The sequence below is a fragment of the Salvelinus alpinus genome, chromosome 11 (assembly GCF_045679555.1).
Source record: "Salvelinus alpinus chromosome 11, SLU_Salpinus.1, whole genome shotgun sequence".
Lineage (NCBI taxonomy): Eukaryota > Metazoa > Chordata > Actinopteri > Salmoniformes > Salmonidae > Salvelinus > Salvelinus alpinus.
Window position 1 is genome coordinate 40290570 of NC_092096.1, and position 19851 is coordinate 40310420.

Below are 19851 nucleotides of genomic sequence, written 5' to 3' on the forward strand. Positions count from 1 at the left end.
TATGCAAAACTCTTCATATGTCTGCTTGAAGGGCGAATCACTCCGATACACATGAAAACATGAAATTACCCCGGGAATCGATAGAACATTGCTCAGAGATGCACAAATACGATAGAAGATTCTAAATGGGTAAATCTTTCCTTTTAATACTGAGTGCATCTGTAGCTTTAAAGGGATTCTTCAGGATTTTGGCAATGAGGCCCCTTTATCGACTTCCCAGAACTCATGGAATCCATTTTTATGTCTCTGTCTGCAGTTTGAAGGAAGTTGCTAACTAACGTTAGCGCAATTGCTAACTAGTGTTCGCACAATGACTGGAAGTCTATGGTAACTGCTATTATGCTAGTAGATACCTTAGACTTTCAGTCATTGTGCTAACACTAGTTAGCATTGGCTCGCTAAACTAACTTCATAAAGTCATAAAAATGGTATCCATGAGTTCATCTGACTCTGGGGAAGTAGATAAAGGGCTTCATTGTCAACATCTCAAAGTGTCCCTTTAATGCTAGATCTCCTGTATGTGTTGTACATAATTGTATGATAATCTGAGGGCTAAAAAGCTGAATACTTTGGTTGGTAATTACAGTATTTTCTAGTATACAGTTTTGTGTGGATAATACAATGCTTATTGTTGAAATGCATATTTTTGATTCCCTCAACATGAAAATTAAACAATTTTTCTCAGCGATTCTGTAAACGTGTGGGTTCATGGATGTATCACAGACTTTGAGTTGTCATTCAGCACAGTTGTTTCCAAATTTTACTAGTAACGCTAACAGTATATTTGCATCAGAAACCAAAAAAAATGTAATAAAAAAATATTACTATAGGTTATTATAAATAAGTAAACACCAGGATCCAAATAGTATCAGTATTATCAATACTCTTATCTGAAAACTGCAGTTTACTGCTTCCCTGGTGACCAAATGCCATTACAGTACTTCACAAAACAAACTTAAGAAAAAGTATTTAAGTACCACATATACTGTACCTATTTAAGAAACAATAGGGCTGTGTTTACGCAGGCAGCCCATTTATGATATTTTTTCCCACTAATTGGTCTTTTGACCAATCACAGATCTTTTCACATCTGATCTGATTGGACAAAAGACCAATTAGGAAAACAATCATAATTTGACTGCATATGTAAACACAGGCCTAGTAGACAGACAAAAGGGAGTGCAGTGAGTGAGGTAGAAGCCCTGATCAGCTGCATTCGTTTAACATTCACTGGTAACCTGCAATGTAATAAGTGGTTGTAGTTTAGGAAAGATGTTAGCTGATGGATGAAAATTGCTGTAGGGACTTGCTTCCATTCAGCCACAAGAGCATTAGTGAGGTCAGGGCTCTGTGCAGGACAGTTAAGTTATTCCACACCGATCCCGACAAACCATTTCTGTATGGACCTCGCTTTGTGCACGGGGACATTGTCATTCCGAAACAGGAAAGGGCCTTCCTCAAACTGTTGCTACAAAGTTGGAAGCACAGAATTGTCTAGAATGTCATTGTATGCCGTAAGCGTTAAGATTTCCCTTCACTGTAACTAAGGGGCCTAGCCATGAAACCATGAAAAACAGCCCCAGACCATTATCCCTCCTCCACCAAACTTTACAGTTGGCACTGCATTGGTAGGGTTCTCCTGGCATCCGCCAAAACCAGATTCATCCGTCAGACTGCCAGATGGTGAAGCGTGATTCATCACTCCAATCCACTGGCGGCGAGCTTTACACCACTCCAGCCGACGCTTGGCATTGTGCATGGTGATCTTAGGCTTGTGTGCGCGGCTGCTCGGCCATGGAAGACCAATTCATGAAGCTCCTGATTAACAGTTATTGTGCTGACGTTGCTTCCAGAGGCAGTTTGGAACTCGGTAGTGAGTGTTGCAACGGAGGACAGACGATTTCTACGCGCTTCAGCACTCGGGGGTCCCGTTCTGTGAGCTTGTGGGGCCTACTACTTCGCGGCTGAGCGGTTGTTCCAACTTACTTGTTGGAAAGGTGGCATCCTATGATGGGGCCACGTTGAAAGTCACTGAGCTCTTCAGTACTGGCCAGTTTACTACCAATGTTTGTCTATGGACATTGCATTGCTGTTTGCGCGATTTAAAAAAAACGTGTCAGCAACGGGTGTAGCCGAATCCACTAATTTGAAGGGGTGTCCACATACTTTTGTACATATAACCCTAAACTGAAATCTAAGATTTTGTAACCTGGATATTTAGAGGTGTTTCAATGTAGTGTGATTTGTTTGTGCTTGATCAAAAGAAAATACTGAGATTGATGAAAGCCTCAAAATGTATGTCACTTAAATGTAATTCACTCCTTTTATGGGTTTAATGACAGGAGTTTTAAACTCATCAACAACAAAAAATTAGAAGGTGCATATAGTTATATTTTACGCTAACAACTATGCATGTTACATCTGAATAGCTGGAATAGAGCAAAAGGCTATACTCAAACCTGTCCCTCTCCACAGGTATATGCTTCAATCCCAATCAGGATACTTAGTGAAGGCATAATCTCATAAAGTCTACATTTCAACTACTCTCTATTCCCCTTGACCTAATGTTATTGTCATGATGAACCATAGCTATGTTTCTTATATTACCTAAACTTCTAGTTTGCTACATTATACATCGTCATTATATTACTCAGAGGGGGTAGTGGTTTGGCTGATGGCAATACTTTTAGTTTCAGGTTGTTTTTAAAGAGACTAAAAACAAAAACACTTCAGTGTCAGTTTCTGTATCTATTCAGCAGCGTGTCAGTGTTAGCATCAATATCTGTGTAATACAGTCCGCAGGTCCTCTGGAGAGAGTTGATGATAGTCTGGAGGTATCCCTCTAGATTCTCCAGCGCCCCTTCCTTCACTGGCAGCTGCTGCTTGCCAGCCTTCATCTGGATTGGGGAACAGACAGAGACTATAGTACGCAATGGTTTGTGGCACAGAATTAATTTCTTACACTAAATATAGCATGTTACAAATGGTTGAGGTAAGTAATGGACATATTGATGGGTTTTACTGACCAGTTTCTCTCAGCTTCAGAACCAGGTCCACGATCTCCACCTCTGACTTGCCTTTGGTCCAACCCAGCAGGTCCTGGGTGAGTAGATCATTAACAAAACATTCAAACGAACCAATTCTTATGGGTAGGGAAAGGACTGCTAACTGAAGTAAAGTCAGTGGAGTCGTGTGCTTGAGTTAATTGGTCACTTGATGCTCTGTAAGTCGAGTTAAACTAATGTCTTTAGGTGTGAGTGAACAAGGCTGTGAGGATCAACTCACAGCATCACAGACAACCTCTAGGTGGAGACATTCTAGTTTCTGGGTTGTCTCCCTATGTCGCAGGTGATATCAGCCATCGAAGTTGGGGGACCTGAAGAATTTCCTACTAGGCCATACATCGACGTGCAATGCATTATGGATGATTTGTTTAGAAAAACATGTGCCACAACTAGATACAATAGTTAGAAATGACAGATGAGGTGGCAGGTGGACAGACTCACCTGTACAGGCCCACCCAATCCCCTTTGAGCACAGAGGTGAGCCGAGGTCCAGCGTGCTCCAGAGTCCCCATGAACTCCTGACTGAAGGGACAGATCTGAGGGGTCTGAAACACACACACACACACACACACTTATTACCATATTCAAACATAGTATCAACATACCATAGAAACAGGGTTGCTATCAATGTCACCCACCTTCCAAGGAGTCACAGACCTCTAGCAGAGGCATCAGGCTGGCAAGGTAGCGTTCCTGGGGGAGACAAAGACAGGTGAGACACACAGCATGCAGCAGGACAGACAGTCTATATAGGGGTGGAATGTATGGGTGGAAGGGAAGGCAGTCCCCTCACCAGTGGGATGATGAAGCTCTGGGTGAGTTCTAACAGATGTCTCCTCAAGATGGCACTCTGCACCTCAGAATCCCTTTTAGGAGTCTTTTGATGAGAGACTTGTCTTTTTGAAGGAACGTTTTATGTGCTGTGTAGATACCTACAGTTTGGGAGAACATGTTTTTACACACCAACTCACTCTCTCTAACCATGTTGGTTCCATAACTCCAGATGTTTTACCTGACTTAGTGTCCAGTGTTTTCAGCTTGGCTAGTTTCTTCACCTTCACCTGCTTAAGCAGATCACCTGACATCTTGAGTTCTCCAAGGTGTATAATGTGGGGCCAGGACTGAAAGGTCTTTATGAAGAAGGGATTAGTGACCCCCAGAATCACATTGGGACTGGAGAGGAGAGAGAAAGGGAGCAGGGTGAGTTGAGTTGCCCCTCGGGTATGACAGAGTATAAACAGTGTTTAGAGTAAGCCCTACTCACGGTGCCTGTGTCGAAGTGCTATACTCCTTAAACTCAGTGTTGTGTATGGTGAGGTAGGGCCTGTAATCACAGCAATACAGCAGTGGAGCAATCGAACTGTAGGATGGGAGAAAGACAAATTTCATTTTACAAACTCACCGAGTTACGGTACATACACGTGACGCTAAATGTCATATTTCATGCATTTTCTGTTTACCTCCCTAGGGCCAGCACTGTTTCCGAGGAAACAGTGGGAAAGGGTGCCATGATGACCACGGGCTCCCCGAGCAGCAAGAGCTCCCAGAGCATCTGCAGGTGGATCAGGAAGGACTGGAAACACCTGGACAGGTCAGAGTGCAAAGGTCAGTTCATATACGATGCTGCTTTCACAAATACAATGTATCCTCAAATTAAACTGAGAATACAGCTAAATTCAAGCCATGTAATTTACACAAACAGATACATAACTATTTACAGTATATGTTTAGATTTTCACTTACTTGAAGAGGTCAAGCTCATGTATGGTCGGTAGCATCATAGGGGCTGGTAGAAGATGCTGGTTATAACAGAAACATACTTTTTAGATGTTTTTAGATGAAGTGCTCTAGCGATACACATCAACTAGCATCAACTTTACTAACATCATGGATATATCGTATTTCCATGGGCACGTGGCCCATTACATAAAAAGCTATACCAACCTCCTTTTGTGCTTGTTTCACCGGGCTCCCCCCTGGTTTGTCATTTTTGGATGGGATCCTGACCTGCATGACCACGCCCATCACAGGCAGATTGAGTGTCAGCCCTGGCACCGGAGATTGCCATTGATCAATCTCGTTGCACACTGCATGGTGGGAGAGTAAAGAAAGAGAAAGTTAGGGAAGTAGAGTCCAGACTGTACCTTAGTGCCCTAGTTAACTATAATGGGAGATGAATTAGAAATAAGACAAGAAGTTATATATCTCCCCACCTGCTTCAAGGCAAGGTTCCAACTTCTCAAAATACTCTGGAGCTATGATCTGCAGCGGGGACTGAAAGAGGGCATACGGTAGTCTGGACACCAGTACAAGAGACTAGCGAGAGAGTGAAAGAGAAAGGCAGGAGAGAGAATGAAAGAGAAAACCAAATGTGAATACATTGTGGTTCTGATTACTAATCAGATCTGGAACATAACCTTCTCACCCTCTGAAAGTAGCCTCTTGACGGCGGCGTCCTCGACTTGTCTGAAGTAGACATAGCCATAGAAATGGGCCAGCTCTCGCTGAGGGAGAAAGGCAAAGGGGGAGAGATTAGATAATAAGTTATTGCAATGACAGAAGTTTAGTGGTGGCTGACATGATATTCAGATTAGCTGTCCCTACCAAAGAACCAACCATAACCCTAAAAAGGTAAGCAACCAAACTGTCCCTGCCCTGGACCAGTTGTTCAGTCAGACCACAGTAAAGGACCGATGACAGACGCCCAATCACAAATCGACCCCTAAGACTAAGCCCTGCACTTGTGGAGATGTGAGAGGACTTGGTTGATATAAGCAATATAGTGAAACTTTCACCTAGCCTATCAGAGGGCAACTATTACCCTATTGCTTACACCTGTCAAATCCAATCAGATCTTCATAAATATGATTTGGGATTGGGCCAGACAGAGGGCTCACCAGTAGTGTGACGGGTGCATCTCTGCTGTAGGCATTCTCCTCTACAAACCAGGAGCCCCTGCGGCCCACAGACTGACGCAGTCCGAAGCTGAACTGGGTGTCCAGTGCGGGCCCCAAGGCATCCTAGGAAATATCACACAGGTCAGGTGACTGATATAGATTTTTGACCCAATCCCAAATTGATCCCTAGACCCTACGCCCTATACACTTGTGGAGATCTGAGTGGATTTGACAGGTGCAAGCAATTTGGCAGGGATCATCAACTAAATTCAGCCTCGGCTGAACTTTTCTTGAGCAGCTGGTCAGAGGGCCGGAACATAATTACAAATCATTTGTAGACTGCAAATTACCTGCAAGAAGCCCAAACGGATGTAATATTTGAATAAAACATAATTTCAAACTTTGCTTATATTTGTATACGATCACATGTATCTCTTGCTCTACTATGCCTGGGAATACTTTGGAATTAAAATCACTTGGAGCTGATTTGCTAGTGTTTTTTTCAGTCTTTTGTGTCCAGCAATAACACTTTATTTTACTATTTTTCTTTTGCTCAGAAAACTTGGGGGCCAAATAAAATCACCTGTGGACAGAATTCGGCTCACGGGCCGCCAGTTGGGGAACCCTGCAATATGGTTATAGTTCCAACTTCTGATAGAATAGGTGGAAGTTTCACAATATTGCTAAAAACTATCAAATCATGTCAGATCTCCACAAGTGCATAGGGCCCTGGATCGATTTGGGGTTAGGCCTCTGACTGTAATGTATTTTGTGATGACAGATTGCGTAATCTAATACACTAACCTGAGTAAAAGTCAGGGAAGAACAGGTAGCAAACGCTAGTTTTCTAGAGTTTAAAGTAGAGGAAGCACAATCAGGGTCTTACAAAATGATATATTCATTGACAGGCAACTAGCTTGTTATGTATGGGGTGCATCACAAAAAGTATGAGCGTAAATTCATGTCATACCTCCTTCTCAGTGAGTTTCACATGGTGTGGGTACACCTGCTGGAATAGAGGAAAAAGTGCCAATATGTCATGATGTCACTATTTCACACATGCGCCGGCTGGCCAGATTATGAAACACATGAGAGGTTGATGTGGACCAGGTTGTGGATCATGTTGGTTTCTTTCTGCAAGCAAACCAGACTTTGTACACATTAACATCATTAGCACGCTAGCTAGATTGGATGGATCAACAACACATTTTAGGGATGCTACACTACAGTAAAGTACGTTGAAAAAAAAAGCTAAAAACAAGTGCTATTGAAAGACTGCTTTGAAATCAACATGATTAAAATGTTTCCTCGAAGTGTTTACTAATGCAAATAAATAGATCAGGTAAATGTACTGGTGTGATTATTCATTTTGAAAGAAACTCAACGCGTTCAGCTCCAGCGTAAACTACAACTCCCACAATGCACGCAGCAGGGCGATGTCACATGGACGTGCGGTGAGCTGAGTTGTAGTTCATAGGTAATGCAAGTGTTTTGCGCTCTCTCATGATCCTGGACCGAACATGACTTCAGCTACAGACCCCTGCTCATTTTCCTCATTTTCCAAGTGCGTTACCAAGCACCTGAATCTCACCTTCCATGTGGATTTTGACAGCCATGTCCTCAAAGCTAAGGTCGCGCTCACGGTGGAGGTTTTAGTGGATAATTTCACGTCTTTGGTACAGTATTTATCTAATTTCTCAATCTGGTTAGCCAGCAAGTTATCGTTAGTAAACTAACGTTAGTCAAGTTCATTCATTCTTGCTAGCAAATGCCTTTGTGTTGCTAATGAATTTGACGTGGGAAAAAGCCTTGTTTCAGTACACATTGTTTTGGGTGGGTAACGTTATAATTTGTAGAACGTTCCAACAGGGATCTGTTCCAAAAACTAAGTAAAGTATAAGGTTGCCAACAAACAACACATACAACGTAGCATGATCAATTCACCTAGTTAACTAACTGCCGAATAGGCATCAACTCACCACGTAGCTTATTCTTAATGTTTGTCCATATACCAGAGTGAGGACATTAATTCTTCAGAAATAAACTTATTGAAATAGCCCACTCCTTACCCGGGATGTTATTCTGCCGATATACAACTTTATATGCCTTGTTTGTTGGCAACCTTGTTATTTACGAAGTTTTTGTTACGGATTCCTGTCGGAACGTTAAACAAATTATACCCACCCCCTTGTTTCAGTTGTAAACCTTGCTTCGTTCCACCTGTTTCAGTACACTGCCGCAAAGCAATTGGTTGAGCTTATCAGACACACAACGTATCACACACTGCTGCAAGACAAGCTCTGATTTGAATCTCACTCATTGCAAATCTGATCAGTAGTGGGTCACATTCAAGAATGATATGTAGCTAGCCATATGTGCTTTATGACACTGTTCTGCTCAGTGACAGTAAGACTTTGACAGGTCGAGCTGGCATGTGATACCAGGCGCGTTAACTTTAGTTCGGAGTTCAGACTGTGTGTGTCTCACAGCAGGTGTAGAAAATGTAGTCAGCCTCTCAGGGCCAGGTAGAGATAGAATTATGTATTTCAGCTGTTTTACAGTCACAATCTGGGGGAAGTTGGAGGTTGTGGTTCTTGTAGTTGGTGACACTGTTGGTTACCCAAACGTATTGCCCAACTTCCCCTTTCTTTCCTCTCTCTCTCTCCTTCCTACCATCAGACCCTTGACACGAAGGACCTGAAGGTCTCCAAGGTAACAGCCAATGGACAGGCAACAAAGTTCACTCTGGGACCCAAGCACAGGTTCATGGGAACCCCTCTGGAGATCACACTGCCATTTGAGCTCTCCAGGTAACAGTAGGGGAAGGGTCTCAAAGACCCTCCCCATTATTGATTAAGGGGACCTTAAGAATCATATGCTCACTATTACACTGTTGCTATGTGTCTGAAACTCTGCCACTATACTTTTCACAAGCTATCTATATTAGTCTTTGCGGTTACGCCAAAGCTGTGGCCAGAGCGTGCCTGCAGGCTGGGTGTGAGTTGTACCGGAACTAGGTAAAGAGCTGAGAAGTAAACACTGTCTGGTTTTGACACTTTTTGACCTCGTGTGACAGTGGAAAATGCAAATGATACTTAGAATTTAGAGAAGCTACTAGAATTTAGCTACTAGAACTTAGAATTTAGAGAAGCTTATTGCTGCACACATACATTGTTAACTTCTGCCTGCAATTGCATTAATAAAGGTTTGATTGATTTACTTAAAGAAGATATTGTCTGACTGCTGATTTCACCAATAAGCCAATGATTGACAATGAACAAGGAACCTACCCCGACATAACCACCCCCCTCTGTCTCACTCTCACACCTTAGGGGCCTGTTTAGGAAGATGTAATGTTACAGAACATTCAGATAGAAATGAATTGTGTAGAACAGATATGATTGTTTGTCATATGGAGTGGGGAATAGTGTCTTCTCTATTCATTCCATTTCTACCTGTAACTTTCAGAACACTGCACATCACTGATTCCACCCCTGGTAACTCAACCCTCAGAGATTGAACTGATGGATACTCGCTTAGAGGTCAAATTAATTGTGTGTGTGTGTTTGTTTCTCAGGGGTCAGCATGTGATCGTGGAGGTGACTTATGAGACGGCTCCTAGTGCTTCTGCGCTGCAGTGGCTCACTCCTGAACAGACTGCTGGGAAGAAACACCCTTACCTCTTCAGCCAGTGCCAGGTAACACACACACATACACTGTGAGTTTATGGACATGCACAAACATGAAAAGTCCTATTTTTGGGTTGGGCTTGTTCTAATTCAACAAAAGACTGCACCACGAACAGTACTTCTATGGTAAAAGTAGTTGCAAGTCTGTGGCATCAAAATGGACCATTTTCACATCTGCCGAGTGTAACTGTAGTCACGCACAGAAACCGCGTCTGTTACTAGAAGTTCTTATCATTATTATTATTTTTTGGTTGGGTGCCAGTCTTGCTCAACGGTCATTTGAACTGTAAAGGTAGTTGTAAGACTGTCTCAAAAGACATCACAAGGGAACACTTTCCCAACCCCATCTTCTGCAACATCCAGCCACTGGTGTTGTAATCACGCACAGAAACCTGTTCTGCTCTTTGAAGTTCTTAGCAGAAGAAAGATTTAATCATTTGATTGTAACCTGTGCCAGGTGGGGTTGCTTTTGCCCCTGCTTTCTTTCTTTACTATATCCCCCTCCTCTTCTCCTTCTTTTTTTTGTGTGTATCACCTGTGTGTCCAAAGGTGCCGTGTTCAGCTGCAGCACTGTTAAGATGAATGAGAATCTTGATCATTGGCTCCTCTGTCGCTGATATTGATGTTAACGGCCCTCTATATTATCGCACACAATATTACTTTGTTTACTTATATTACTTATATTCGTCCCCTCTTGGAGATAAATCCAGATTAGGTGGTTGATGTGCTAATAACCACCCCAAACCCCTCCAGGCCACCCATTGCAGGAGCATGGTACCCTGCCAGGATACTCCCGCTATGAAACACACCTACTATGCCCAGGTGTCTGTCCCCAAGGAGCTGGTGGCTGTGATGAGTGCTGTACGGGACGGACAGGAGCCTGATCCCCAGGACAGCAGCCGTGTCATCTACCACTTCAGACAACCAGTCAGTGTTTCTATTCTCGATCACGGTTTCTATCCATTTCTCCATGCAACCATCCATTGTCATCCATAGCTTAATACAGTAAGTCAGTCTTGCTTTTTGGCTTGACTGTTCAAGGTACAGCGCTGCCAAAGTAGCTGCTGATCAAGCAATAATGAGTTAATTACAGGGAATGTTTAGATGAAACAGCCAGATAACAAAAGGAACGCCTGCAATCTGAATGAAATGCAGTACCAGTCAGAAGTTTGGAGGGTTTTTCTTTATTTTGACTATTTTCTACATTGTAGAATAATAGTGAAGACGTCAAAACTATGAAATAACACATGGAATCATGTAGTAACCAAAAAAGTGCTAAACAAATCAATATATATTTTATATTTGAGATTCTTCAAAGTAGCCACCTCTTTGCCTTGATGACAGCTTTGCACACTCTTGGCATTCTCTCAACCAGCTTCATGAGGTAGTCACCTGGAATGCATTTCAATTAACAGGTGTGTCTTGTTAAAAGTTAATTTGTAGAATTTCTTTCCTTTTTAATGCGTTTGAGCCAATCGGTTGTGTTGTGACAAGGTTGGGGTGGTATACAGAAGATAGCCCTATTTGGTAAAAGACCAAGTCCATATTATGGCAAGAACAGCTCAAATAAGCAAAGAGAAATGACAGTCCATCATTACTTTAAGACATGAAGGTCAGTCAATCCGGAAAAGTTCAAGAACTTTGAAGTACAGTCGCGAAAACCATCAAGCACTACGATGAAACCCACTCTCATGAGGACCGCCACAGGAAAGTAAGACCCAGAAATACATATGCTGCAGAGGATAAGTTCGTTAGAGTTACCAGCCTCAGAAGTTGCAGCCCAAATAAATGCTTCACAGAGTTCAAGTAAGACACATCTCAACATCAACTGTTCAGAGGAGAACACGTGAATCAGGCCTTCATGGTTGAATTGCAGCAAAGAAACCACTACTAAAGGACACCAATGAGAAGAGAATTGCTTGGGCCAAGAAACACGAGCAATGGACATTAGACCGGTGGAAATCAGTCCTTTGGTCTGGTGAGTCCAAATTTGAGATAGTTGGTTCCAACCGGTGTGTCTTCGTGAGATGCAGAGTAGGTGAACGGATGATCTCCGCATGTGTGGTTCCCACCGTGAAGCATGGAAGAGGAGGTGTGATGGTGTGGGAGTGCTTTGCTGGTGACACTGTCAGTGATTTATTTAGAATTCAAGGCACACTTAACCAACATGGCTACCACAGCATTCTGCAGCGATACGCCATCCCATCTGGTTTGAGCTTAGTGGGACAATGACCCAAAACACACCTCCAGAGTGTGTAAGGGCTATTTGACCAAGGAGAGTGATGGAGTGCTGCATCAGATGCCCTGGCCTCCACAATCACTGACCTCAACCCAATTGAGATGGTTTGGGATGAGTTGGACTGCAGAGTGAAGGAAAAGCAGCCAACATGTGCTCAACATGTGGGAACTCCTTTATTAAGACCGTTGGAAAACCATTCCTCATGAAGCTGGTTGGGAGAATAACAAGAGTGCCTTGATGACAGCTTTGCACAAAGGGTGGCTACTTTGAAGAATCTCAAATATAAAATTCGATATTTGTTATTTTATAGTTTTGATGCCTTCACTATTATTCTACAATGTAGAAAATAGTAAAAATAAAGAAAAACCCTTGAATGAGTACAGTAGGTGTGTTCAAACTTTTAACTGGTACTGTACATTGTCAGTGACTGGAGCAGGTACATGGCTGTGTGTGTCTGACTGCTGTGTTTGATTTATTTCACCATTGTTGACCTTTGACACCTCCCAGGTGCCCATGCCCTCTTACCTCATTGCCATCGTGGTGGGAGCTCTGGAGAGCAGGTACACACACCCACCCATACATATAACTATAGCCCTGTTTTCCTACTCTTTATTGTAAATGAATAAATGATCAGTGAAATATTAGTAATAAATGTTTGTTGTTTACAAGAGAGATTGGGCCCAGGTCTCGTGTTTGGTCAGAGAAGGAGTTTGTGGACAAGGCAGCATATGAGTTCTCAGAGGTGAGTTTAGCAGTATTTACTGTGTCTGTGTGGTACGTAGGTCATTTGTCTGTCCCACTCATCCTACATCAGCAGAGTTTTTAATTTTGAAATGTCAGCCTTGTCAAAAGGTGTGTATTGTTAACTCGAAATGACACAACGACAAGGTTCCAGTTTAACAAAGTTTTACTATACTATATGAACACATTACAAGGTAGCCATTCCACTCCAGGCTAGGTCCATCAACAACAAGACTCCCTGCGCAGGCGCACTCTTGACTGAGTGATAGCCCCGTAATAACAGAAATATAGGGATACTTAATAACAGAAATATAGGGATACTTAAAACATGAACTTAACATGTATGACCCTCTCAGACAGAGACCATGTTGAAGACAGCTGAGGGCCTTGCGGGGCCGTATGTTTGGGGCCAGTATGACATCCTGGTCCTGCCCCCCTCCTTCCCATATGGAGGCATGGAAAACCCCTGCCTTACCTTTGCCACCCCCACGCTGCTGGTGAGAGACCTTACACACACATCACAATACCAAATCCCCATTGTCTGTGTGTTGTTTTTTGTAATATTCCTTTCATCCTATGTTTATCTTCTAGGCTGGAGACAGATCCTTGTCCAATGTAAGTAAACACAGTTCACAGGTGTCTGTGTCTTCTCAAGTATGTGTTGATATCTGTGTACTGGTGTGTTAACCTGTGTCCTCCTCCTGTTTCTCTCCAGGTCATAGCCCATGAGATCTCTCACAGCTGGACTGGCAACCTGGTGACCAACAAGACCTGGGAGCACTTCTGGTACGACACAGAGAAAACATTCTATCAATGTTCTTTTCTCGCTTGAATGAATGGGAATGATATGTTAATTGGTCAAATTAGCCATAACTGAGTATCAGACAAATGGGATTGAGAGATGGAAAAGGAAGATCGCTTTCCGGAGTTAATGAGTTCATAATTAGTGTCTGTGCCCCTTCCTTCTCCAGGCTGAACGAGGGTCACACGGTGTACCTTGAGAGAATGATTGGCAGGTCTTTGGAGAGTGAACAGTTCAGACAGTTCAAGGCCATAGGCGGCTGGAAGGACCTGCAGGAATCAGTGAGAGAACACACACACATGCATGAGTACACTGTTCACATTGGCAGTTTGAAGTGACTCAAATCCTTTTTATATATATATATATATACACTGCTCAAAAAAATAAAGGGAACACTTAAACAACACAATGTAACTCCAAGTCAATCACACTTCTGTGAAATCAAACTGTCCACTTAGGAAGCAACACTGATTGACAATACATTTCACATGCTGTTGTGCAAATGGAATAGACAAAAGGTGGAAATTATAGGCAATTAGCAAGACACCCCCAAAAAAGGAGTGATTCTGCAGGTGGTGACCACAGACAACTTCTCAGTTCCTATGCTTCCTGGCTGATGTTTTGGTCACTTTTGAATGCTGGCGGTGCTCTCACTCTAGTGGTAGCATGAGACGGAGTCTACAACCCACACAAGTGGCTCAGGTAGTGCAGTTCATCCAGGATGGCACATCAATGCGAGCTGTGGCAAAAAGGTTTGCTGTGTCTGTCAGCGTAGTGTCCAGAGCATGGAGGCGCTACCAGGAGACAGGCCAGTACATCAGGAGACGTGGAGGAGGCCGTAGGAGGGCAACAACCCAGCAGCAGGACCGCTACCTCCGCCTTTGTGCAAGGAGGTGCACTGCCAGAGCCCTGCAAAATGACCTCCAGCAGGCCACAAATGTGCATATATATATATAATCTGTTATTTTTCCTGAAGTTTGAACACCCAAAAAGCACATGGAATTGGATATTTCAAGTCACATTTCAAACCACCTTTGGTATGTGGTTTGAAGTCAGTTATACATCTGATTCCTGGCCATGCGACTTGTTTTTAAACGGTCAAATCGGATTAATTTGCTCTCAAGTGGTTTTTATGTGGCATATCTTGTTGCTTGCTAGCTACTCTGACAGTTTGACAAGAACATGTGGTAGCTAAATAGCTTGTTAGTTGTTTACAAACATTAGTGAATGTGCTAGAGAGATAAACAGCCCCCTAGCTAGCTAGTTGACTGCTGTGGCTAGCTAAACAGCTACCTAGCTAGCTAGTTGACTGGTGTGGCTAGCTAAACAGCTAGCTAGTTGACTGCTGTGGCTAACCAAAAAGGCCTTGTTTTGAAAGTTAGGTCATATCATTTGAAGCTTTTAAATGTGTTCTAACACTATGATTTTGGTCATTCAAAGCAACTGGGAAACATCCATGGCAGGCTTTGTCACCTTAGCTTGCTACATAACTTCTGAGTTGATAGGAAGCGCGAGCACCACCACCAATCAGCCTACACCACTGTGCGCACACCCTTCGTTACTATGACAACTAGCGTAACCATGTCAGCTAATGACTGCTGTCTGAACACACACAAATCAAATTTGGTCACTTGTAACTTCCTGTTTGGACAGTCAGTATTCCAAAAATGATTTGGAGAAACAAAACTGATTTGAGCATTGAGGCCTGCAGTGTGAACAAGGCTTAAGTAATGTGTCCGACTTCACTGAAGTCACTTAGCTGTTCATTCATACCTGTGTGTGTTTTGCGTTTGTTTGTGTGCGGGTGCAACTGTGTATGCCCGACCTTATCTGATCTGTTACCTCTGTCTCCCAGGTGAACACGTTTGGGGCCAACAACCCTCTGACCAACCTGGTTCCCAACCTGAATGAGGTGGACCTTGACGAAGCCTTCTCCTCTGTCCCCTACGAGAAGGGTTTCGCTCTTCTCTACCACTTGGAGGAGCTCATGGGAGGACCTGGTGAGACACACACACACACACACACACACACACACACACACAGTTGCATTTAATTCAGTAATAAAAAATGAAGTCACTTGCTTCATGTAATTGGCTGTGTCTCTTACAGAGGTGTTTATGGGTTTTGTTAAGTCGTACATCCAGCTGTTTGCTTACAGCAGCATCACTACCGAGGAGTGGAAGCACTACCTCTTCACCTATTTTAAGAACAAGGTACAGTAACCACCACTCTCCACCTAACCAAGTTTCTATCAAATCCTCTTGCTGTGGCTCTTGTTTCACCTTTACTGCTCCCTATCCAATCACAGGTGGACATCCTGAATAAGGTGGACTGGAACGCCTGGATGCACACCCCTGGGATGCCCCCCGTCAAACCACAGTGGGTTTACCTTACCATTTCACTTGAGAATCACTCATCTGGCTGGCTGTTACACCTTTGAGCCCCACTTCTGTTATTTTGCGGGTCTGTTTTTAGTTGTGTCACTGTTTACCTGTCCACTCAATCGGAGGTGTGTGTTAAATCGATGCCACCCTCCCCCCCAGATATGACAGCACCATGGCAGACGCCTGCATCGCGCTGTGTAAGAGATGGGTGAAGGTGAGGGTACATTCTCCACATTGGTAATGTGTATGTTCTAGAACCTCAGGATGATAGAACATAGCATTTTTACAAGTATTACTGTGTTGTTAATTTCTCTCCCTCTCTAGACCAAAGAGGGGGATCTGGGGAATTTCATTGAGGTGGATGTGAAGACTCTCTCCACCCACCAGCTCATAGAGTTCCTGTCTCTGCTCCTGCAAGAGGTAGACACACCTCACTGTCACTCACCCGGTCCTCATAGCAACCTTCCATAAGCCATGTGATCGCTCTATTCGAATCCAAAGCGGACCAATGACCGTATCTTCTCCACCTAGGAGCCCCTCCCCCTCAGCCATGTGAAGAGGATGCAGGAAGTGTACCAACTCAACGCCTTCAACAACGCAGAGATCCGCTTCAGGCGAGTTCCTGTTCTGGGGTCCCATCATGCAGGATGTGTCTGTGTGTCATTGTCTCTCACTGTTGGCTCCCTTCTTCCAGGTGGCTGCGGCTGTGTGTCAAGTCCAAGTGGGAGGATGCCGTTCCCATGGCACTGAAGATGGCGACAGAGCAGGGGAGGATGAAGTTCACACGGCCACTATTCAAGTAACCAACGGCGCCGCTATCTGAGAGACAATCTCTGTTATTAGATGCCATGCGTTGTGCTTTCTGGATCAAATTATTTCTAGGCAGCATCTTGTTAAAAACATGAGTCCTATTCTCTTATTTAGAGACCCTTTGTGTGTGTGTTCTACCTAATCCCTCTCTTTCTCCCTCCCTTCTTTTAGAGAAGTGTATAACTTTGATAAGTATCATGAGGAGGCGGTGCGTGTGTTCATAGCCCACCGGGCAGCCATGCACCCGGTAACGGCCAATCTGGTGGCCAAGGACCTGAAGGTGGACGCCGACAAGAGCACCTGATTCTAATTGGAATCCCACCAGAAGCACTCCAAGACTGGCATTATTACCGGGGGGACACCCCACCCCGTTGCCGAAAACGACCAGAGAAAGCTAGAGAGAAGCTTCCAGCCGCACCCCCACTTTTTATAACGGTCTCTACTTTGCTTGGCAGCTATTCAGAATTGGCTTGTTTCTGTTTGTTTTACATTAAGGTTTGTGATATGTCGAGCATATTCTGGACAATTCTGAATTTTTACATTTTAATTCAATTTGAATTGGCCACACCCCACAGGAAGCAGAACTGGAATTGAAGTTAGTCAAATTTAATTTAAACCAATTAAACTAAGACATGAAAGTCTATTAATTTGACAAATCTTTTATAAAAAGCATATGCCACTTATTAATGCAAAGAATACACATACCATTTCAAATATTATGGCTCTATTCAATCAGATCTGCTTTAGCAGACATCAGCATAGCTTTTGTTTTGACAACGGAGGTGGAATTGTTAGATCTGTCAACTCTACAAGTGACTCCTGGCATTATATCCTAAAGCAGACATTGTCATTGGCTGCACGGCATTGCATTAACAGAAATCCCATGGAGCCTTGTTTACAAGTTGAACACTGGATTGTGAAATGTAATCTACACCTCGATTAGGATGATAAATCCTCATTATTTTGTTGAATGATTTTTCAATTTGAGCATAATTATTTCTATATAGCCTACACTTTCTTGTTCGGAATTTCTAATGCAAGTAATACTATCACAGGTTAACACTTGATCTGATTGAATATACGCTTTAGTTTGATTATAACTCAAACCAGTATTTTTCTCTGTCATTATATGTTAGCTTATTCCCTTTCATACAATTGTTTGATCTAATAACTTCTGGGAAATGTATTTGGATATTTAAAAACATGAAGGGAATTATTATAGACAACCCACAACATGATCTTAGAGTATTTCAGACCACTGTAATTATTTAAAATTGTTTTAAGAGAATGAGTTAAAAAAAAAATGAAATGTTTCCTTATGGTATTGGTAACCATACATGACCATACAAACATTTCTTTCGTAATTTGTAGAATTTGCAACTCAATTCAGAATTGACTTCCACCCAGACATCGAGGTATTCATCTCAGAGCAGAAAAGTTATAAATATATATATTTTTTATTAAATTTTTTGGGAAACTCATTTTAGAACGGTTAAATCTTGTCCAGAATGCAAATACAGAACCTGTGTGAAATATTTGCAATTCATGCTTTCTTTGACGCCATTAAACACCATTATCAGAGATTATTGAATGTCTCGTGTTTTTTCCTGTTTCTTCATGATCAGTTGACAGTATTAGGCAGTCTCACGTCCCAGCATTTGCCCTCTAGCAGTAATTCTGAGAAGTGACGAAAGAATCTGAGAGATGGTTACCAATCAACACTGGACTACAGACTTCCATCCCATTCTGTTGCTTCAGACAGAGAGAAGGGCTGGTAGGTAGATGTGCTGGTTCTGGTATATGTGCTTTGTAGGATATAGGGCACCCAGATTGAGGCCAGGATTCAATCTGATTGCCGGTTATAGGCATATAACTCGAGATTGAGCCGGCATGCAGCATTTACTGTGAGTGGGATCTCTGGGAACACGGGAACATTGCTTTTAAAAGCTGCAATGCCTATAGCATGTGATCGGATTGAATCCCTGCCTGAGTGTCGCTCTGGGGTTGCAATTACGGGGTTGTGGGTTCAAATCTCAACTGTGTTTTGAACGTAGTCTCGGAAATCCAAGACCTAAGGCAACGGCACTAGTATGCTGGACTATTTTGAATGCATTTTCACAGTATGTTAAATATACATATATGAAGAGACGAGCTGTGAACGAGCTGGTGCCTCAGGTGTAAGGAGTTTGCTCTCCAATGACAGGTCATGGGTTCAAGACCTGTGCGCACCACTGGAATGCTTTAATTCTGAACAAGGGGATACTACTCAGTCAATGAGCAGCGGTTATTGAGAAAGCGGTTCAATATAGACTTCTCTATATTTTAAAACGAAGGGCCCTATTCAATCTGTATCGCTGACGTGTTACAGATTGCGCAATATACTCTACATTCTAAAGTCATTTCCGATTAAGGCCAACATATGCAGCTTTAAATGCAGTCTCTGCCAACGCGGGAACATTGCCTTTAAATTACAATTGGGCTTTAGCGCTGAACTACCGCGATAAGCATTGATCTCGATTTTAAAAAAGAGACCACTTTTTCCAGACGTTTTTCTCCATAACTGCTGCTGTCCACCCTTTCGAACCCAAGGAATTTACCCCTCCGCCTCCACCTATTCCTCCCATCCAATCAGCCATCATTGTGTGGCAACCACTCCCTCAGGTAGCCTTGACTCACTGACCAGTGAAGTCCTCAATATCCAACCATGCTCCAGAACAGGCACCTGGGTTCATGCCTACAACCCTGTGCTTTGGGGGCCAGAGCCACAGACTTTACACTTCCCTCTGTATTTTTTACATTGCGAATGGAAGAAATCCACACAAAACAGGCATTTTGAACCTACAACTCGTTGGCTACAAGGCAGGGATTTAACCCCAGAGTCACATTCTCAACCCTGGAATAGTTATTTCCATATATTTGACAGTAGCAGAAAGGAAAGCACAGGTAATGAGACTTAAACCCACAACCTCTTGGCTTAATGGCAAATATTTAACCCCAGAGCCACATTCTCAACCCTGGAATAGTTATTTCCATATATTTGACAGTAGCAGAAAGGAAAGCACAGGTAATGAGACTTAAACCCACAACCTCTTGGCTTCATGGCAAATATTTAACCCCAGAGCCACAAACTCCTTCAGATACTATATTGCCACCGCTTTATACAAGTGGCAGGTTTAGAAAGTAGTGAACAAATTGAGAGTAATCTCAGCAGCCATTTTTGACTG

General features: G+C 43.0%; 1 protein-coding gene and 1 pseudogene across 1 annotated transcript; one reads left to right on the plus strand and one right to left on the minus strand.

Moving 5' to 3' along the window:
• Nucleotides 1-2311: 2311 nt before the first annotated feature.
• LOC139533309 (protein DENND6B-like) lies at nucleotides 2312-7084 on the minus strand (annotated as a pseudogene).
• A 354-nt stretch (nucleotides 7085-7438) lies between these two features.
• Nucleotides 7439-18213, plus strand: LOC139534151 (leukotriene A-4 hydrolase-like). The gene is made up of 18 exons (XM_071332975.1): nucleotides 7439-7638; nucleotides 8642-8772; nucleotides 9540-9660; nucleotides 10405-10578; nucleotides 12398-12450; nucleotides 12560-12632; nucleotides 12988-13128; nucleotides 13223-13246; nucleotides 13347-13417; nucleotides 13603-13714; nucleotides 15289-15433; nucleotides 15543-15646; nucleotides 15742-15812; nucleotides 15977-16031; nucleotides 16142-16237; nucleotides 16349-16431; nucleotides 16512-16616; nucleotides 16799-18213. Exons 1-18 carry the CDS (start codon nucleotides 7483-7485, stop codon nucleotides 16929-16931), a joined length of 1848 nt encoding a protein of 615 aa, XP_071189076.1. The 5' UTR covers nucleotides 7439-7482; the 3' UTR covers nucleotides 16932-18213.
• Nucleotides 18214-19851: the final 1638 nt, after the last annotated feature.

What these genes read in the sequence shown, in the direction of transcription:
- LOC139534151 (XM_071332975.1), top strand. Translation starts at nt 7,483, where the DNA reads ATGACTTCAGCTACAGACCCCTGCTCATTTTCCTCATTTTCCAAGTGC. An exon ending in TGGATAATTTCACGTCTTTG is followed by an intron (nt 7,639 to 8,641) that starts GTACAGTATTTA and finishes TCCTACCATCAG; the next exon opens with ACCCTTGACACGAAGGACCT. An exon ending in TTGCCACCCCCACGCTGCTG is followed by an intron (nt 13,129 to 13,222) that starts GTGAGAGACCTT and finishes TTTATCTTCTAG; the next exon opens with GCTGGAGACAGATCCTTGTC.